The following is a 15,656-nucleotide window of genomic DNA, read 5'->3' as shown; positions in this document are numbered from 1 at the left end:
ACTTAAATGTAAATGTAAATGTAATGACGGGTCTCACTTCCCTTGTGATCCACTGCTCAATAAACGCCATCACCTGGGCACAAATCTCAACGCGGTGAGATGCATAAGGAGCTTAAGTCACTGGACAGTCATATGTCAACCATTGAGTCTGCCCTCGAGCACATCCTGACCAGTCTTCCCCGCCAGTAACAAACCCAACCCTACCTCTGAACGAAGCGTGGTTGTTGAATCTGATGACACAGACTATGATCACTCTGATGAGGATGCTATGTACCACAGCTTTAGCATTATCCAGTCTCAGCCTACTGGCCTGGCAGGGATGATCGAACAGAAAATATCCATGTCTGAAATCTTTGAGAGGGCAAGCAGGAACCTCATCGTGGAACATGCACCTACTGCCATGGCGTCCACATCCACGTTTGATTAATTCAGTTCGTCAAAGACCGACATCCATCCCGTTGTTCAAAGACTTTGTGCATGAGCTCCAATGCACTTGCCAAATGACAGAACCCATGCCATGCCAAGCATGGTGCAGATGAGAATGGTTTTGGCCATTTCCCCCGTATGGACAAATAATTTGCTTCACTTGTTATGCCTGTTTCTCTCTGTCACAGTTCGGACCAAGAGCTACCTAACAAACTTTGCAGGACATCTGAATGCTTCCTACGCAGGACACATGACAGCACTGCTTCAGCTGCTAGGCTTAGCAATTCAGCAGCAATACCGGCCTTCTATCAGAAGGGGCTTCAGGAATGCGTCTCAGCAAACTATGATGCTGAGATTATGAAAGAACTGTCTACAGTTACAGACCTGCTCATCCAGTGCCTTCAGGGCAATGCTCAGATGGTTGGGAAATATTTGTCAACACTCTGTGTTGCACGACGCCACCTATGGTTAAAGCAGTCCAAGCTCCCTGACAAAGAGAAGTTTCCACTCCTAGGTGTACTCATATCACCTGGCCAGACATTTGACCCAGCAGCGGCCCAACTCCTCCAAGTGTCTAAGGAGGACAGAGAAGCACAAATGGAGCTTCAGCGCCTCATTCCAAAGCCTAGAATGCAAGCCATTACTCCTGTCCCAGGGCCCCAACTGGGATACCAAGAAACCAGGCTGAGAATCACACTGCACCTGCTCAGGAGTGGAGGGACAGACACTCTCAGCCCTACCGAAGAGGTTGAGAGCAGCATCGCACAAGGGGCAGAGGTGCACCATATGCAGACCGCATCCCCTCTGCACCACAGTTCGCAGAGCCTCGGTCCTGATGGGACCGACTCTAGCGCAACACCGTTTCCTCAAGTACCACCTTTCCAGTTGGAAAAGGTCAACGGCCAACAAATGGGTATTACGCACTCCAGCACTACATACTACAATTATATCAGTGATCCCCACGCTTCAGGGGTGTCTTGAAAACAAATGCTCGCAACCCTGCTCAAAAGCAGACACTGCTCAGAAATCTCCTTGCTCCTGGAAAAGCATGCAATCGAAAGCATGCAATCGGGGAAAAAAAGTAAAAAATTTAGAAGCACACACTTTGGCACACGCATCCATGGTCTCACATCACCTCTCCAAATTGGGACTAACAACGAATTGTGAAAAGAGTTCTCCGATCCCCACTCAGTGTCTGCACTTCCTGGGCTTCATGCGAACAACACTCTCCAGAAAGAGTTGTATCTCTGACAAATTGTCTTTCAACATTAAAACTGAGAAAACAGGTGACTGCATTAGTCAGAGGCACCTGGGCCTCCTAGCTGCTGCAGTCCATGTTGTAACACTTGGCGTGCTCAACATGCGACCAATACAGTGCTGGTACAACAGACACAATCTACAGTATGTCCCAGAAGGGACAAATACAAAAAACTGAGTTGATGGAGAGCAATACAATGGTGGCGCTTAGCACTTCAAACTCCCAGTGGAGTTCTCCTAGGCGCAGGTCATAACCAGGTGACTTTTACAGCAGATGCCTCCCTACAGGGATGCGGAGAATTCTTGAACCAGTCAGGGGTCCATGGTGTATGGTCAGCACCATGGACAATGGCTCACATTAATATACATTTGGACTTTCCTCCAGGAGATTTTTGCTGCAGTGAAGTCCCCATCTACATTGGAAGTGTATATGGCAATCATCTCTATGGGTCATGACCAGATTGCTGCTGCATCACCAGGGTCACACCCTCTAATATCATAATAATTATTATCATAATTACTAAGGATGAATTTTCCACTTCTCTTATTGCCTTCTCTAACCCCAAACCCGGTCTGGTCTGCCGAGTCTGCTTTACAAGCGTTCCTGGAAGTCATGCGATGTTGGGCCTCTGGGTTTAGAAAAGTTTTGGCAATAGCCTCATATGTTCATTTGTAATATTTGATGTCCCAAATCCCCTTCATAAAGTAGAACACACAAACAGACAGTAAGCAAATTATTTTATTCTGAATATTTATTGACACTTAAAATGCTGCATATTGCTTTACTCAGGCAAATGGCATCAGGTGTAAAATTAAGAACAACAAGTGTGAATTCAATTTAAAAACGTTCATGTTTTTGCCAACATGTAAACTTTCACTTTCCACAAACAGGTCAGGGGTGGTGCTGAATGTTTCTCTCTTTGAGTGAACATTGGACCCCATATCTTCATTACATTTGGAACATTTTAATAAAAAGAAAAACATTCAAATCATAAAAAGCAACACATATCTTCACAGATTTGACATGTATTGTAAAAGATCAACAACAAAAGTAAACAATAACCATCACCCAAACATTAATTTGAACAACTTGAATACATTTATAGGATTCAGGGCTCATCTCTGTAGGCTGAAATCATCTCTGTAGGGTGTATTTCCCCATCTTTCATTCAGTAAAAACTTGCAAAATGAGAGAACTAGTATTTTGAAAGCTGGACTTAAATTTTGAAAGCCTATCTTGTACAATAACCAGTGGTGTGTACTTTCTATTGGTTTTTACTAATAAACATTACTTGAAAAAAATACACAATTACAATGAAATGCGAGACATAAGGTATTCATGTTTATTTGCACTGCCCATATTGCAACTGTGCTGATTAATATCAACTATAATTTTCCTAACTGGATATTTCTGTGCTGGGTGTTAGCCACAGTTGTTTCACATGTTCACAATCATCAACGCTGGATAACATAATGAACAACAAGTACAGAAGAATACTAATGGGGTTAGACATCATGTACATGTCCAGGATTTTTTTTAAAGAAACAAAATACAGCTTGCAATAAAATTGCTATTCGTTTACAGTGATCTCCATGCAGTACCACATGCATTTATAGAGGGTGTGTGAAGAGAGGAACATGATCATGCATGAGCATACTGTCACAACCATAGACTGACTGTATGGCCACAACACACAGTACTGAGGGCTGATGTTCTCATTATGACTATATACCAAAACTCTACCATAGCTTCCTTTCCATAATCCCTCCCTCCGTCACCATATTTCCCCCCTTCATCCTTTCAGATCAGTGAACATCGAGGAGAGTTGATAAGGAGGGGAGACGATAGTAGAACATGTTCAGGGTTTGTACAGTTTTGTTCAACGGAAATGTATAGCGCTTCAGTTAACACTGCTCTATACTGGCACACGTTTCACTGAGAAATAGTTTATTACTGTACATTCATTGCCATAATCCACTCCACACAATTGTATATAATTATGCCATCCTTTTCAGAATGAACATGTGTTGAAATCACATTGAGGTGGGCTTATCAAAACAAACACTGTAGAAAGAACATATTTTGGACATTCCATTGGAAAAGCGGTAACAAAAGCTCACTGTGCAATTAAAATCTGATTTTAAAAAGGCAACCATCACAAAAGAAGACTGGAGAACATGACAAGGCCAAATATGATGACTTGAGTTCCCTATTTTGTTTCACAGACCATTAAAAATATGCTTATGTGTGTCCACCATAGAAATGAAAGTACAGTCAAAATTCAAGTACACAAGTTTTTGAAAAGTAAACTTTTCATTTGGATGAGGACAATGCTAGTAGTTCCTTATCCTCACAAACATTTGTCATCATTCTACTTTGTGTTAAATAGCCATTCAGTCAGTAAAATACTAATGTAGTACGACACACCCTCTTTTCCAAAGACTGTACACGTAAGTCGTGTGTGTGTGTGTGCACTATACTTAACTGCTCAGTGAGAAAGCAGGTATAACATTGATTATAAAATGCATGTCACTGTATCTTGAAAGCTTTTCCTCATAAATGTACATCAATAATACCTCTAATATGCCATTCATCTCCTTAAATAATATATGTAGGTACAAACATTGGCGTGCTGCCCCATTACATAACTGGTAAAAAATATATAACATTTGATACAGTTCAGAAGAAGTTTCTTACCCCAAGATCCTAGAACAAGGGACAAAATATTGAGGACAAAAAGCTCATGTATTATATCTGAGCAAATAAAATCTGAGAAGAATGTCAGAATCCAGCTAACACCGCTCACGATGCATTTCCCTATCGCTTCAACTGACACGTTCTCAAGTTCTCTTTCAACATCCTCTTTCACAGGCAAGCAGCACGGCATATCCTATGGCAATACCAGCAAAATGCGCCGCCCGCCGTCCTCTTTTCGATTAAAACAAAATATTTAAAAAATATATTTAAACTCAAAATCCCCCAAAATCAGTAACCCAGCTGGGCAAATATAAGGAATGGATTCATGCATTTCCTCTTTAACTTTCCCTTTTTCCCATGGAGTGAGAGGCCTTACTCCATTTGAGCCGGGGATATATCAGTCTAATTCAGCATTGACTCAGTTTCAGAGTGACTCCTTGAGAGTGAATGAGAGAGCTGAGCTGAAAGGAATCAAGGTTTAATTGCACTAGATGTCCATCCAGTTCTGACAGACACTGTTTGGGTTTAAAGGGGAAGTTGCTACACCCTGTCCTCCCTCAGCAGACAGACAGCAGCATGGGCTTTTTAATGACACAAACCATTACTGAAATACTTCCTGCATTGGTTCCTCTGTGTTCAAAACGTTAATATTCAACCTCTGTGATTCAGGCAATCAGAATATATATACAGTTGAAGTCGAAAGTTTACATACACTTAGTTCGTAGTCATTAAACCTCGTTTTTCAACCACTCCACAAATTTCTTGTTAACAAACTATAGTTTTGGCAAGTCGGTTAGGACATCTACTTTGTGCATGACACAAGTAATTTTTCCAACAATTGTTTACAGACAGATGATTTCACAGTAATCACAATTCCAGTGGGTCAGAAGTTTACATACACTAAGTTGACTGCCTTTAAACAGCTTGGAAAATTCCCGAAAATGATGTAATGGCATTAGAAGCTTCTGATAGGCTAATTGACAACATTTGAGTCAATTGAAAGTGTACCTGTGGATGTATTTCAAGGCCTACCTTCAAACTCTGTGCCTCTTTGCTTGACATCATGGGAAAACCAAAAGAAATCAGCCAATATCTCAGAAAAAAATTGCAGACCTCCACAAGTCTGGTTCATCCTTGGGAGCAAATTCTAAACGCTTGAAGGTACCACGTTCATCTGTACAAACAATAGTGCGCAAGTATAAACACCATGGGACCACGCAGCCATCATACCGCTCAGGAAGGAGACGCGTTTATTCTCCTAGAGATTAACGTACTTTGGTGCAAAAAGTGCAAATCAATCCCAGAACAACAGCAAAGGACCTTGTGAAGATGCTGGAGGAAACAGGTACAAAAGTATCTATATCCACAGTAAAAACGAGTCCTATATCGACATAAAATGAAAGGCCGCTCAGCAAGGAAGAAGCCACTGCTCCAAAACCGCCATAAAAAAGCCAGACTATGGTTTGCAACTACAAATGGGGAGAAAGATTGTACTTTTTGAATAAATGTCCTCTGGTCTGATGAAACAAAAATAGAACCGTTTGGCCATAATGACCATCATTATGTTTGGAGGAAAAAGGGGGAAGCTTGCAAGCCGAAAAACACCATCCCAACCGTGAAGCACTGGGGTGGCAGCATCGTGTTGTGGGGGTGCTTTGCTGCAGGAGGGACTGGGTGCACTTCACAAAATAGATAGCTTCATTAGGAAGGACAATTATGTGGATATATTGAAGCAGCATCTCAAGACATCAGTCAGGAAGTTAAAGCTTGGTTTGTCTTCCAAATGGACAATGACCCCAAGCATACTTCCAAAGTTGTGGCAAAATGGCTTAAGGACAACAAAGTCAAGGTATTGGAGTGGCCATCACAAGGCCCTGACCTCAATCCTATAGAATATTTGTGGCCAGAACTGAAAAAGCATGTGCAAGCAATGAGGCCTACAAACCTGACTCAGTTACACCAGCTCTGTCAGGAGGAACGAGCCAAAATTCACCCAACTTATTGTGGGAAGCTTGTGGAAAGCTACCCGAAAACGTTTGACCCAAGTTAAACAATTTAAAGGCAATGCTACCAAATACTAATTGAGTGTATGTCAACTTCTGACCCACTGGGAATGTGATGAAAGAAATAAAAGCTGAAATAAATCATTCTCTCTACTATTATTCTGACATTTCACATTCTTAAAATAAAGTGGTGATTCTAACTGATCTAAGACAGGGAATTTTTACTAGGATTAAATGTCAGGAATTGTGAAAAACTGAGTTTAAATGTATTTGGCTAAGGTGTATGTAAACTTCCGACTTCAAATGTATATGAAAGCCAAATGAAATGGAGGTGCTTCAAGTTGTTTTGGGGAGCACAGGACCATTCACACATTGAGTCTATGGTCCAGAACAAGCAGTAAACGTTTGACTTGGTGAAGCGTTTGGGGAAAAACGGACGTCATCCCAGACATGCTGTTTTGTGATAAAATGCAACAGAAAAATGAATTTGCCATGCACAGGAAGTATTGCTAAGAGGCAGTTATACACATCACTGCCCAAGATATTGCCCCTTTGTCCACATCAATGTCCTGCGTCCACTACCATATAGTTCAGTCAGTGCAAGACTTGGCTTTTTGGGAGTTAGTTGACACTGAAATAGTAGTCCCAGTCAGGTAAAGTTACTAATCCAATTGTGCACTAAAAGGGGACAGCGGTTCAATGGTCTCTCCCTACCCATAACATCAACCATCCTCTTGCTTTTTAGTCAGTCTTTCCGTTCCCCTGTGTCCCCACTTTGTGTTGTCGGGCCGAGCGCATGACCTTGTAGCAGCCGCGGGCGATCTTGTGCATCCACATGACGTTCATGACATCCAGACAGATGCTGGAGATGATCCAGGCAGCGCAGCCTCCCCGTGGGACCTGGTAGAAGGCTTCGGTGCCATACACGGACCACATGCGGCTGTAGTAGAGGGGCATGACGGCAATGCGAACCAGGAAGAAGACAACGGCCATGGCCATCCCATTAGCGATGTTGGGCCTGGAGGACTTGGGGTAACCTAACACTTCAAAGAACCAGCTGGAAGAAAGACAGTCAGTACAATGATGTAGAGGAGGAGAAAAACTGAAGTTAACACAACTCTGGGCCTAATGGGATTCAAACAATATAAAAGGGTAATCTCTCACAGGTGGACATAAAAACATCCAGTGAAATCAATATATGAAAGTAATTGTCCAGTGTTTCCAGATTTGTATGAAACATGACCTATAATTATAGTATGAGTGAAATAATTTCTCCTTCCAAAAATGTTAAAAAGCAGCTTCTTTGTGTTGGAATGGTGTGGGCGTACCCCAACAACAGAATGGTGTGGGCGTATAGCGGTCAGTAAAAATATTCACGCGAGACAACCGCTGGTCGACCAGTTCACATCATCCTCTATGAGTAAAAAGAAAGCATTTAAACAGTCTGTTTGAGATACAAGTTTGGGTGGATTTTTTTTTTTTTTCCCTCCAATTTATGCTTTGGCCACATACGAGTATAGGATGAGTCAACAACATTATTTGGGTGCGAGTTAGCAGAATATTAAAAGTGAGATTTTCACTGGACAGTTACTTAACAAATGAATAGGGTTTATTTTTTCAGCAGCTGCTTTGCAGGGCTTCTGAGCCAATTGGTCACGAGTGTCACTGTCCTGTCTAAACTCAGGCCTTAGTGTGGTTGGTACCTACCATAGACATATTCAATGTGTTTATATACATCTGCTACCTACCGCTGGTTGACACACGGCGTGGAGAACTCTGCAAGCAGACGGAAGTTAGCAAAATAAGGCAACATTCCGTGTCCCTGGAAGAACAGGGTAAAAACAGGAAAATGGAGAGAAACAATGAAACAGGAAAGAAAGGGACTCAAAATGCTTTCATTTGATCAAACATCACATCAGTATAGTTAAAGGGAAGCCTTCACACCATGTGTGTACAGAAAGATTAATCCAACATCATTAACAAAAGAACACATGATAATGGTAAAAAAAAAAAAATGGCGGGGGGAAACGATTTAAGATCTCGCTTTTACCATGCGTAACTTTTCAAATTAATTAAGGAGACATTTTAGAGGGGGTTGGATCTAAAATTCAATCATTTAAATGACTTTCTGATTATAGGTCTGCTCCATGGCTATTTTTCAGGAGACTCAGCTAATGTCTTCAGGCTTTTTAAGGGTCCACATTTAGTCTGTGTTCTTATTTCATCTTCAGTAGACCCCAATATACGGAGAGCTCATTCATATCATTGAGGGTATATTTACGATGACAGCCTCGATGACAGCAATGAGGTTCCAGGACTAAAGAAACACACGAAGTTAGTGACTCAGTAAAAAAAAACAGTGTCGGTGAAAAAGCTAAATTACAGTCCCTTCACAAACACACAACATGAATGGGTTAGCAACATTTCTAATAGCATAGTGTTAAGTAAAGCTCAACATAGTGTGCACGTACAGCCAGGGTTTGACGTGTAGACATTCAGCTACTAGCCAAATGAGCAATGATTAGCCATGCATATAAGAGCGATGCTGATCTAAGGGCTGGCATCAGCTCGCTCTCTGCCTGGTGGTATACAAATCTGCTCATAAAACAAGTCTCATTTCCATATCCTATTGCTAACACTGGGCAGGCTTAACACAGGGCAAGATTATCCAAATAGCACACACCGAAAGTGGAAACTTACCTTATAAGACTGAAACAAAAGTTCATATGTGGCATATACTTACTCTCAAGATATGGACATGGTTCAAGTTATACCAGAGAGGATATGAACTTTCCCAGCATCTCCATGCTAGGACCTCTAGGTACTGGTAAATCCATACTGTTACTGGACAGATAGGTCATATCTGCTCAGTGTATCACAACAGCAATAACAGCAGACAAGACAGGAAGGATTCAGTCTAGAGGAGTCAGGCCTGGTCTTAAGCTTTTACACAACCTAATTTGAATTGGGTAGTTTTTGCATGAATGTTTCGCTGGTAATTGTGGGACTATATTATTTTAAGAAACCGTATTAGCAAAGGATAGAGAGACAGACCGTAGAGAAAGTTAGAGGTCGCAACATTGTATCTGTCCCATTATGGCGTATGTGAGAGTATGGGCAGCGCCATTGAGGCCATCTCCATTTTGAAGTAGTCAATATTCCTCTTCTACTACTTCTATGAGTTGGTAAACAAATGGAAAGGGTGCATACTGCCACCTGGAGTGTGTTGTTTGAACAGGTATAAACCCAAGGTTGGCGATTTCCTGCCACCTGCAGGTATGGAATGTTTGCTCACAAGTATAATTCATTGGCTGATCCCCTAACCCATAGGAAGTCCCACCCAGTTGATTAATTCAAAATGTTGAATGTCCTTAATGGCGTTGCCCATTCTTAAACTGGCTTTTGGGCACTAGAGTCCTCTTATCGATCTCTATGAGACAGACAGATTAGAGAGAAAGGTGCAACTATAGTTAGAAGCATAACGAAGCAACAACATTGATAACATGGGCTTTCGAAATCAAACAGCAATCAAATATTAGCCTATGAATTAGTTTGCTTGTTCTGGGTATAGACTTATTGTTTTTACAATGATCTAATATGCCATAATCTACATAAAACAGCTGGTTCAATTAATAATAGTCACCGAATTAACAACATACTGACATAACAGCTTTGATACAATGCCACACAAAAAAGTAAAATCAATCAATTAGTAAGTTATAAAGGGCTTTTTAGTTGAACGGATTGCAGCAAATGTGAATAGTATGTCCCAAAGTTACTTGGTTTTTGTAATAACAAGCATGACTGTACTAAGCAGTCATGAGTGTCCAGTGACAGTATGGCCTTTAAAATAATAACGCTTTCACATTTTCTCTCAAATGTACATTGAAATGCATTGTACCTCAGAGCAGTTTTGCAATGCATACACTGTACATTATTGTCCTTCCAAGTTAGATATGAATACAATTTGCATACAACGCTAAGGGATAAACTCAACTAAGCTTATTGTAGAAAGATTTAAGGTTATGGGATGGTTTGAACCAAGTCCACTCTTAAAAACAGAGACACTAGAGGCTTGAAGTTAAGTGGGCAAGCCCTCACAGAGCTAAAGCATTACAGTGAGGACACATTCATAGACGAGACACATTTAAGCATCATTCATGGCAAACGTGTTATTATCATCATCATCAACATTTCAGTTATTCTCAAGGGTCCTCTGCCATAACAGTCTAGGAAGAAGCAGCTTTGGAAATAGTGGGGCAGAGGACGAGAGTTTGAGAGAAAGGAGGCAGAACTCATCTTTGGCACAAAACAGTAAGAGGCAGTAACGTTGTTTTGGCATGCACATACAGTACTGTTGGAGACCCCTCCACCAACATTGGGAAAGCCCGGACAAATGGAGGCATGCACAGCTCAGCACAGCTCAGTCCAGCTCAATAAAAGGCTGAGGGATCAGTGAAATAAATGCAGGTCTTAAGGGCAAGGTGAGGAGGAAGGGAAGGAGGGTGTCGGCCATTACCATCATTAAGCATTCCATGCAAAAAATACCAACATTGTTATGAGCTACAGAACCTGGTGATCTGGATGGCTACAGACCAAGGGTGAACAGCAGTGTCCTGGATGGCTGGGCGTACAACCTGTTCCACCATTATAACCAGTGGTTATAACCAGGTCCATTGTCACTGTCCAGACAAACAAGCACGTTCCTTGACTAGACAGTGCCGATTAAGCATGGTAATACCCGAAAAATCAACAAACATATCAGTCATTCTTTCAATCCAAACTATCCCTAATGATCATCCTGACCAAAACGTATGCATACTTCTTGTATCAGAACCGCAATCATTTTCACAGTGAATCACAATCCCTAACATGAGACAAAACGTAACCAACGAAAGCAATTCCCAATAACTTCCAACACATAGGCTGACATAAGAGTGCTGCTCCTGGGTGAATGATACTGTCAAGCCAACAGTATGGCCCTATACTCTTCTAATGATTCCTATACACATAGATTCAACAGCTGAGGATTAGCTAATGAGATGCATTAGAAGAACATGTGAAAATAGTGCCAGCAGGCGAGCGCCACATGTTCTCACTAGCAGAGTCCTAGCAGAGCTAATAGGAACAGAACTATGTTAACATGTTAGCACTCTCCTTACACCCAATCTCCTGGCCCTGTCATCACAATCACCCAGCATGACATGGCACAGCTGTTCACCTTTAGTTGTCTCTTTCCCATCTTGCCTGCACGTTCTGCTATTGGACAATAGGGAACTCACCAGTACATAGTAGTAAGCATACAACGCTGCCAGGTGGTGCACTACAAAAAACTTGTCGCCTATCGCCTTCCAATAGTAAAATATTAGCAGCAGATCTGGAAACAGACGAAAAGAACACAGTATTAAACAGAACATATTACATCAAGGTGAACAAAAGTGTTAAGAAATGCAACAACAAAAATTCTGGTACAGCCAAAAAAGGTAAAACAAAACCGATTTTGCCAATGTCGCCGAAGAGTGGCTAGGGATTGCCAAGAGGTCAGGTAGTGAACGAAGACCTTTAGAAGTGTGTATGAGACTAAAGTGTCTTTGTTGTTCTCACCAGATATGAGGTAGCCTGTTGTCACGCCAACATTTATCTTCACAAGTGTTGGATCTCCCCTGTTGGCAGAAAAAGACACAAATGGGTAACTTTCAACACACAGTAATAGTATGTACAGAACACAGTGGCTCCATCATGCACTTCAACAAAGCGACAGAGTCCTCACCAGACGGGGTCTTCATTGATGGCGTCATCAAAGAGCAGGATGTAGAGGCAGAAGAGTCCCACCAGCAGGGCATGAAGCGTGGACACTGTCCTAAAAGAACACACACACACCCCTTGTCAAATCTGTGATAAAACACTTTAATAAGTGATGCAGATTAAGCGTTCCTGTGCACAGTGCAGGTGGAATTAATTGATTGGTTGTACGGCCACCGGCAGACAGATTCAGACCAATTAGAACAGGAGATTAAACACCGTTCAGGGGTCACTCAGACAGGCAGGCTATTAGGCAGTCAGACAGGCAAGCAGGCAGTCAGACAGGCAGAAAGCCAGTCAGTCAAGCAGGTTAGACAGGTTGTCAAGTAAATCAGGTGCTCAGGCAGACTCAGTTAGGCTGTATCTACTGTAAGCCAGGTCTGCGCTCCTCCTGTAACTACCCACATCAACATCTCCCTGCCAGTCTGCCAGAGAAAGACCAGACCACTACAGAACCTTCACAGACAGGGTCATCTGAGGGTAATCTGTAATCTTCAAGACAGCTGTACTGCAGTATACAGTACACTCTGCTATGGACAGACAAGTCAATAAAAGGGACAGTTGTAATAATAATAACTGACACCATAAGGATTTTATATCATAACTGTGCATGGTACACAGTGTACCATATGGTGTGATAAGTGTATTTTTGTCAGATATTTTGATTAGTAAATCTGGTGAGATATGGAGCCACATTAAGTCATGAACTGTGTAAAACCACTGGATGACTTGAGGAGTTGACAAATTAACAACTTAGCAGGCTGTCGACACTTTACTGTAAATATTCTGACCCACAATTGTGGATACGTTCGAAAACATTAACCAAGTGTGAACGTGCCCATTATGGAAATAATGAAGATGACTCTATTCTACATCCACTAAAATGTATGCATTAATGTGCTGACACATGAAGCATATTATCAGTGTGTGTTGCAGCCAGTAGCCAGTGTTCTATACCTTGAGTTCCACTCCACCTTCTGCTTGTCTGCAAGGCGTAAGAAGCCAGGGCTGACATGGGTGGAGACCCAGGGACTGACCCGGTGGAAGAGCCACTGGAAGGATAGGAAACTGGTGACCGAGATGACCAGAATGAGCTGGCTGAACAGGTCCATGGCCGCCTAAGCCCACTGGAGAGAGGAAGGGAGAAAGGTGAACCGTCAGTTGGATAGATTCAACAAAACACATATAGGTTGCGTTGAGACAACATACAGTGGGGAGAACAAGTATTTGTTAACCTGCAAAATCGGCAGTGTTTCCTACTTACAAAGCATGTAGAGGTCTAATTTTTATCATAGGTACACTTCAACTGTGAGAGACGGAATCTAAAACAAAAATCCAGATAATCACATATGATTTTTAAGTAATTAATTAGCATTTTATTGCATGACATAAGTATTTGATACATCAGAAAAGCAGAACTTAATATTTGGTACAGTAACCTTTGTTTGCAATTACAGAGATCATACATTTCCTGTAGTTCTTGACCAGGTTTGCACACACTGCAGCAGGGATTTTGGCCCACTCCTCCATACAGACCTTCTCCAGATCCTTCAGGTTTCGGGGCTGTTGCTGGGCAATACGGACTTTCAGCTCCCTCCAAAGATTTTCTATTGGGTTCAGGTCTGGAGACTGGCTAGGCCACTCCAGGACCTTGAGATGCTTCTTACGGAGACACTCCTTAGTTGCCCTGGCTGTTTGTTTCAGGTCGTTGTCATGCTGGAAGACCCAGCCACAACCCATCTTCAATGCTCTTACTGAAGGAAGGAGGTTGTTGGCCAAGATCTCGCGATACATGGCCCCATCCATCCTCCCCTCAATACGGTGCAGTCGTCCTGTCCCCTTTGCAGAAAAGCATCCCCAAAGAATGATGTTTCCACCTCCATGCTTCACGGTTGGGATGGTGGTGTTCTTGGGGTTGTACTCATCCTTCTTCTTCCTCCAAACACAACGAGTGGAGTTTAGACCAAAAATCTATTTTTGTCTCATCAGACCACATGACCTTCTCCCATTCCTCCTCTGGATCATCCAGATGGTCATTGGCAAACTTCAGACGGGCCTGGACATGCGCTGGCTTGAGCAGGGGGACCTTGCGTTCACTGCAGGATTTTAATCCATGATGGCGTAGTGTGTTACTAATGGTTTTCTTTGAGACTGTGGTCCCAGCTCTCTTCAGGTCATTGACCAGGTCCTGCCGTGTAGTTCTGCACTGATCCCTCACCTTCCTCATGATCATTGATGCCCCACGAGGTGAGATCTTGCATGGAGCCCCAGACAGAGGGTGATTGACCGTCATCTTGAACTTCTTCCATTTTCTAATAATTGCTCCAACAATTGTTGCCTTCTCACCAAGCTGCTTGCCTATTGTCCTGTAGCCCATCCCAGCCTTGTGCAGGTATACAATTTTATCCCTGATGTCCTTACACAGCTCTCTGGTCTTGGCCATTGTGGAGAGGTTGGAGTCTGTTTGATTGAGTGTGTGGACAGGTGTCTTTTATACAGGTAACGAGTTCAAACAGGTGCAGTTAATACAGGTAATGAGTGGAGAACAGGAGGGCTTCTTAAAGAAAAACTAACAGGTCTGTGAGAGCCGGAATTCTTACTGGTTGGTAGGTGATCAAATACTTATGTCATGCAATAAAATACAAATTAATTACTTAAAAATCATACAATGTGATTTTCTGGATTTTTGTTTTAGATTCCGTCTCTCACAGTTGAAGTGTACCTATGATAAAAATTACAGACCTCTACATGCTTTGTAAGTAGGAAAACCTGCAAAATCGGCAGTGTATCAAATACTTGTTCTCCCCACTGTATAGGCAAAACAACGAACAACTGTGGATACAACTAGGTAGACAGGCAGTATACTAAGTTTTAGGTTACAGGCAGTAAGGAACACAAACATTTTTGGCCCAACCTCAAGCTTATCACTTATAAATCCAAATCAACAGAGTTGATCTTCACTCACCTCCAATTTATCCTAGAAAAGTTATTTTCTGCAGCCTGTGTTTATCCATTTGAATTGCACCAGACATTTCACTTCTTGCAAGTCCATGGCATGACTGTGGTGTGACTGTCTCAGTGTGATGGTGTTAAATGTGTGTCAGTCAGTGAAAACCAAGTCAGTCAATGTTTAACAGAACTCACCTTTGGTTTGGCTGAACTAAGGGAGTGGAGAAGATGGGTGCTTTAGGCTAATGAACCGACATACTGGTCCAAAGCGACATACTGACACCAACAGAGGAAGTGCTGTGGAGAATATATGGTTTGTGGCTATACTGACATACTTTATGGCCAGGGACAGGGTACAGGCAAAGCATAAACTAAATAGTTCACCTAGAATGTCCCCCAGGAATTGTTCCAGAGACACTGTAGTAGATCAATATGGGTATTACATATGGACTGACAGTAGACTATAACACAGAGTAGGTTAAATATTAAAAGTGAAGGCTTTTATTTAACTAGGCAAGTCA

At 42.1% G+C, this 15,656-nt stretch overlaps 1 protein-coding gene across 3 annotated transcripts in view; it reads right to left on the bottom strand.

The window, feature by feature from the left end:
- Nucleotides 1-2,404: 2,404 nt before the first annotated feature.
- The window catches only part of tlcd4a (TLC domain containing 4a), a 24,094-nt gene continuing 10,842 nt past the window's right edge, over nucleotides 2,405-15,656 (bottom strand). For 2 of the 3 annotated variants that reach the window (XM_045702113.2, XM_045702112.2), the window contains exons 2-7: nucleotides 13,144-13,313; nucleotides 12,155-12,244; nucleotides 11,989-12,047; nucleotides 11,667-11,761; nucleotides 8,133-8,206; nucleotides 2,405-7,441 (exon numbers count right to left, since the gene is read on the bottom strand). In XM_045702113.2, the coding sequence (XP_045558069.2) occupies nucleotides 7,126-7,441; nucleotides 8,133-8,206; nucleotides 11,667-11,761; nucleotides 11,989-12,047; nucleotides 12,155-12,244; nucleotides 13,144-13,298 (789 nt within the window). In that variant the 5' untranslated portion in view covers nucleotides 13,299-13,313 and the 3' untranslated portion in view covers nucleotides 2,405-7,125. Of the gene's footprint in view, nucleotides 7,442-8,132; nucleotides 8,207-11,666; nucleotides 11,762-11,988; nucleotides 12,048-12,154; nucleotides 12,245-13,143; nucleotides 13,314-15,151; nucleotides 15,326-15,656 lie in introns of those variants that run through there. The other variant, XM_045702114.2, reaches the window with a different exon arrangement.

The sequence above is a fragment of the Salmo salar genome, chromosome 19 (genome assembly GCF_965601325.2).
Source record: "Salmo salar chromosome 19, fSalSal1, whole genome shotgun sequence".
NCBI lineage: Eukaryota > Metazoa > Chordata > Actinopteri > Salmoniformes > Salmonidae > Salmo > Salmo salar.
The sequence above is the reverse complement of the archived record's forward strand: the minus strand, read 5'-3'. Positions and strand labels throughout refer to the sequence as shown.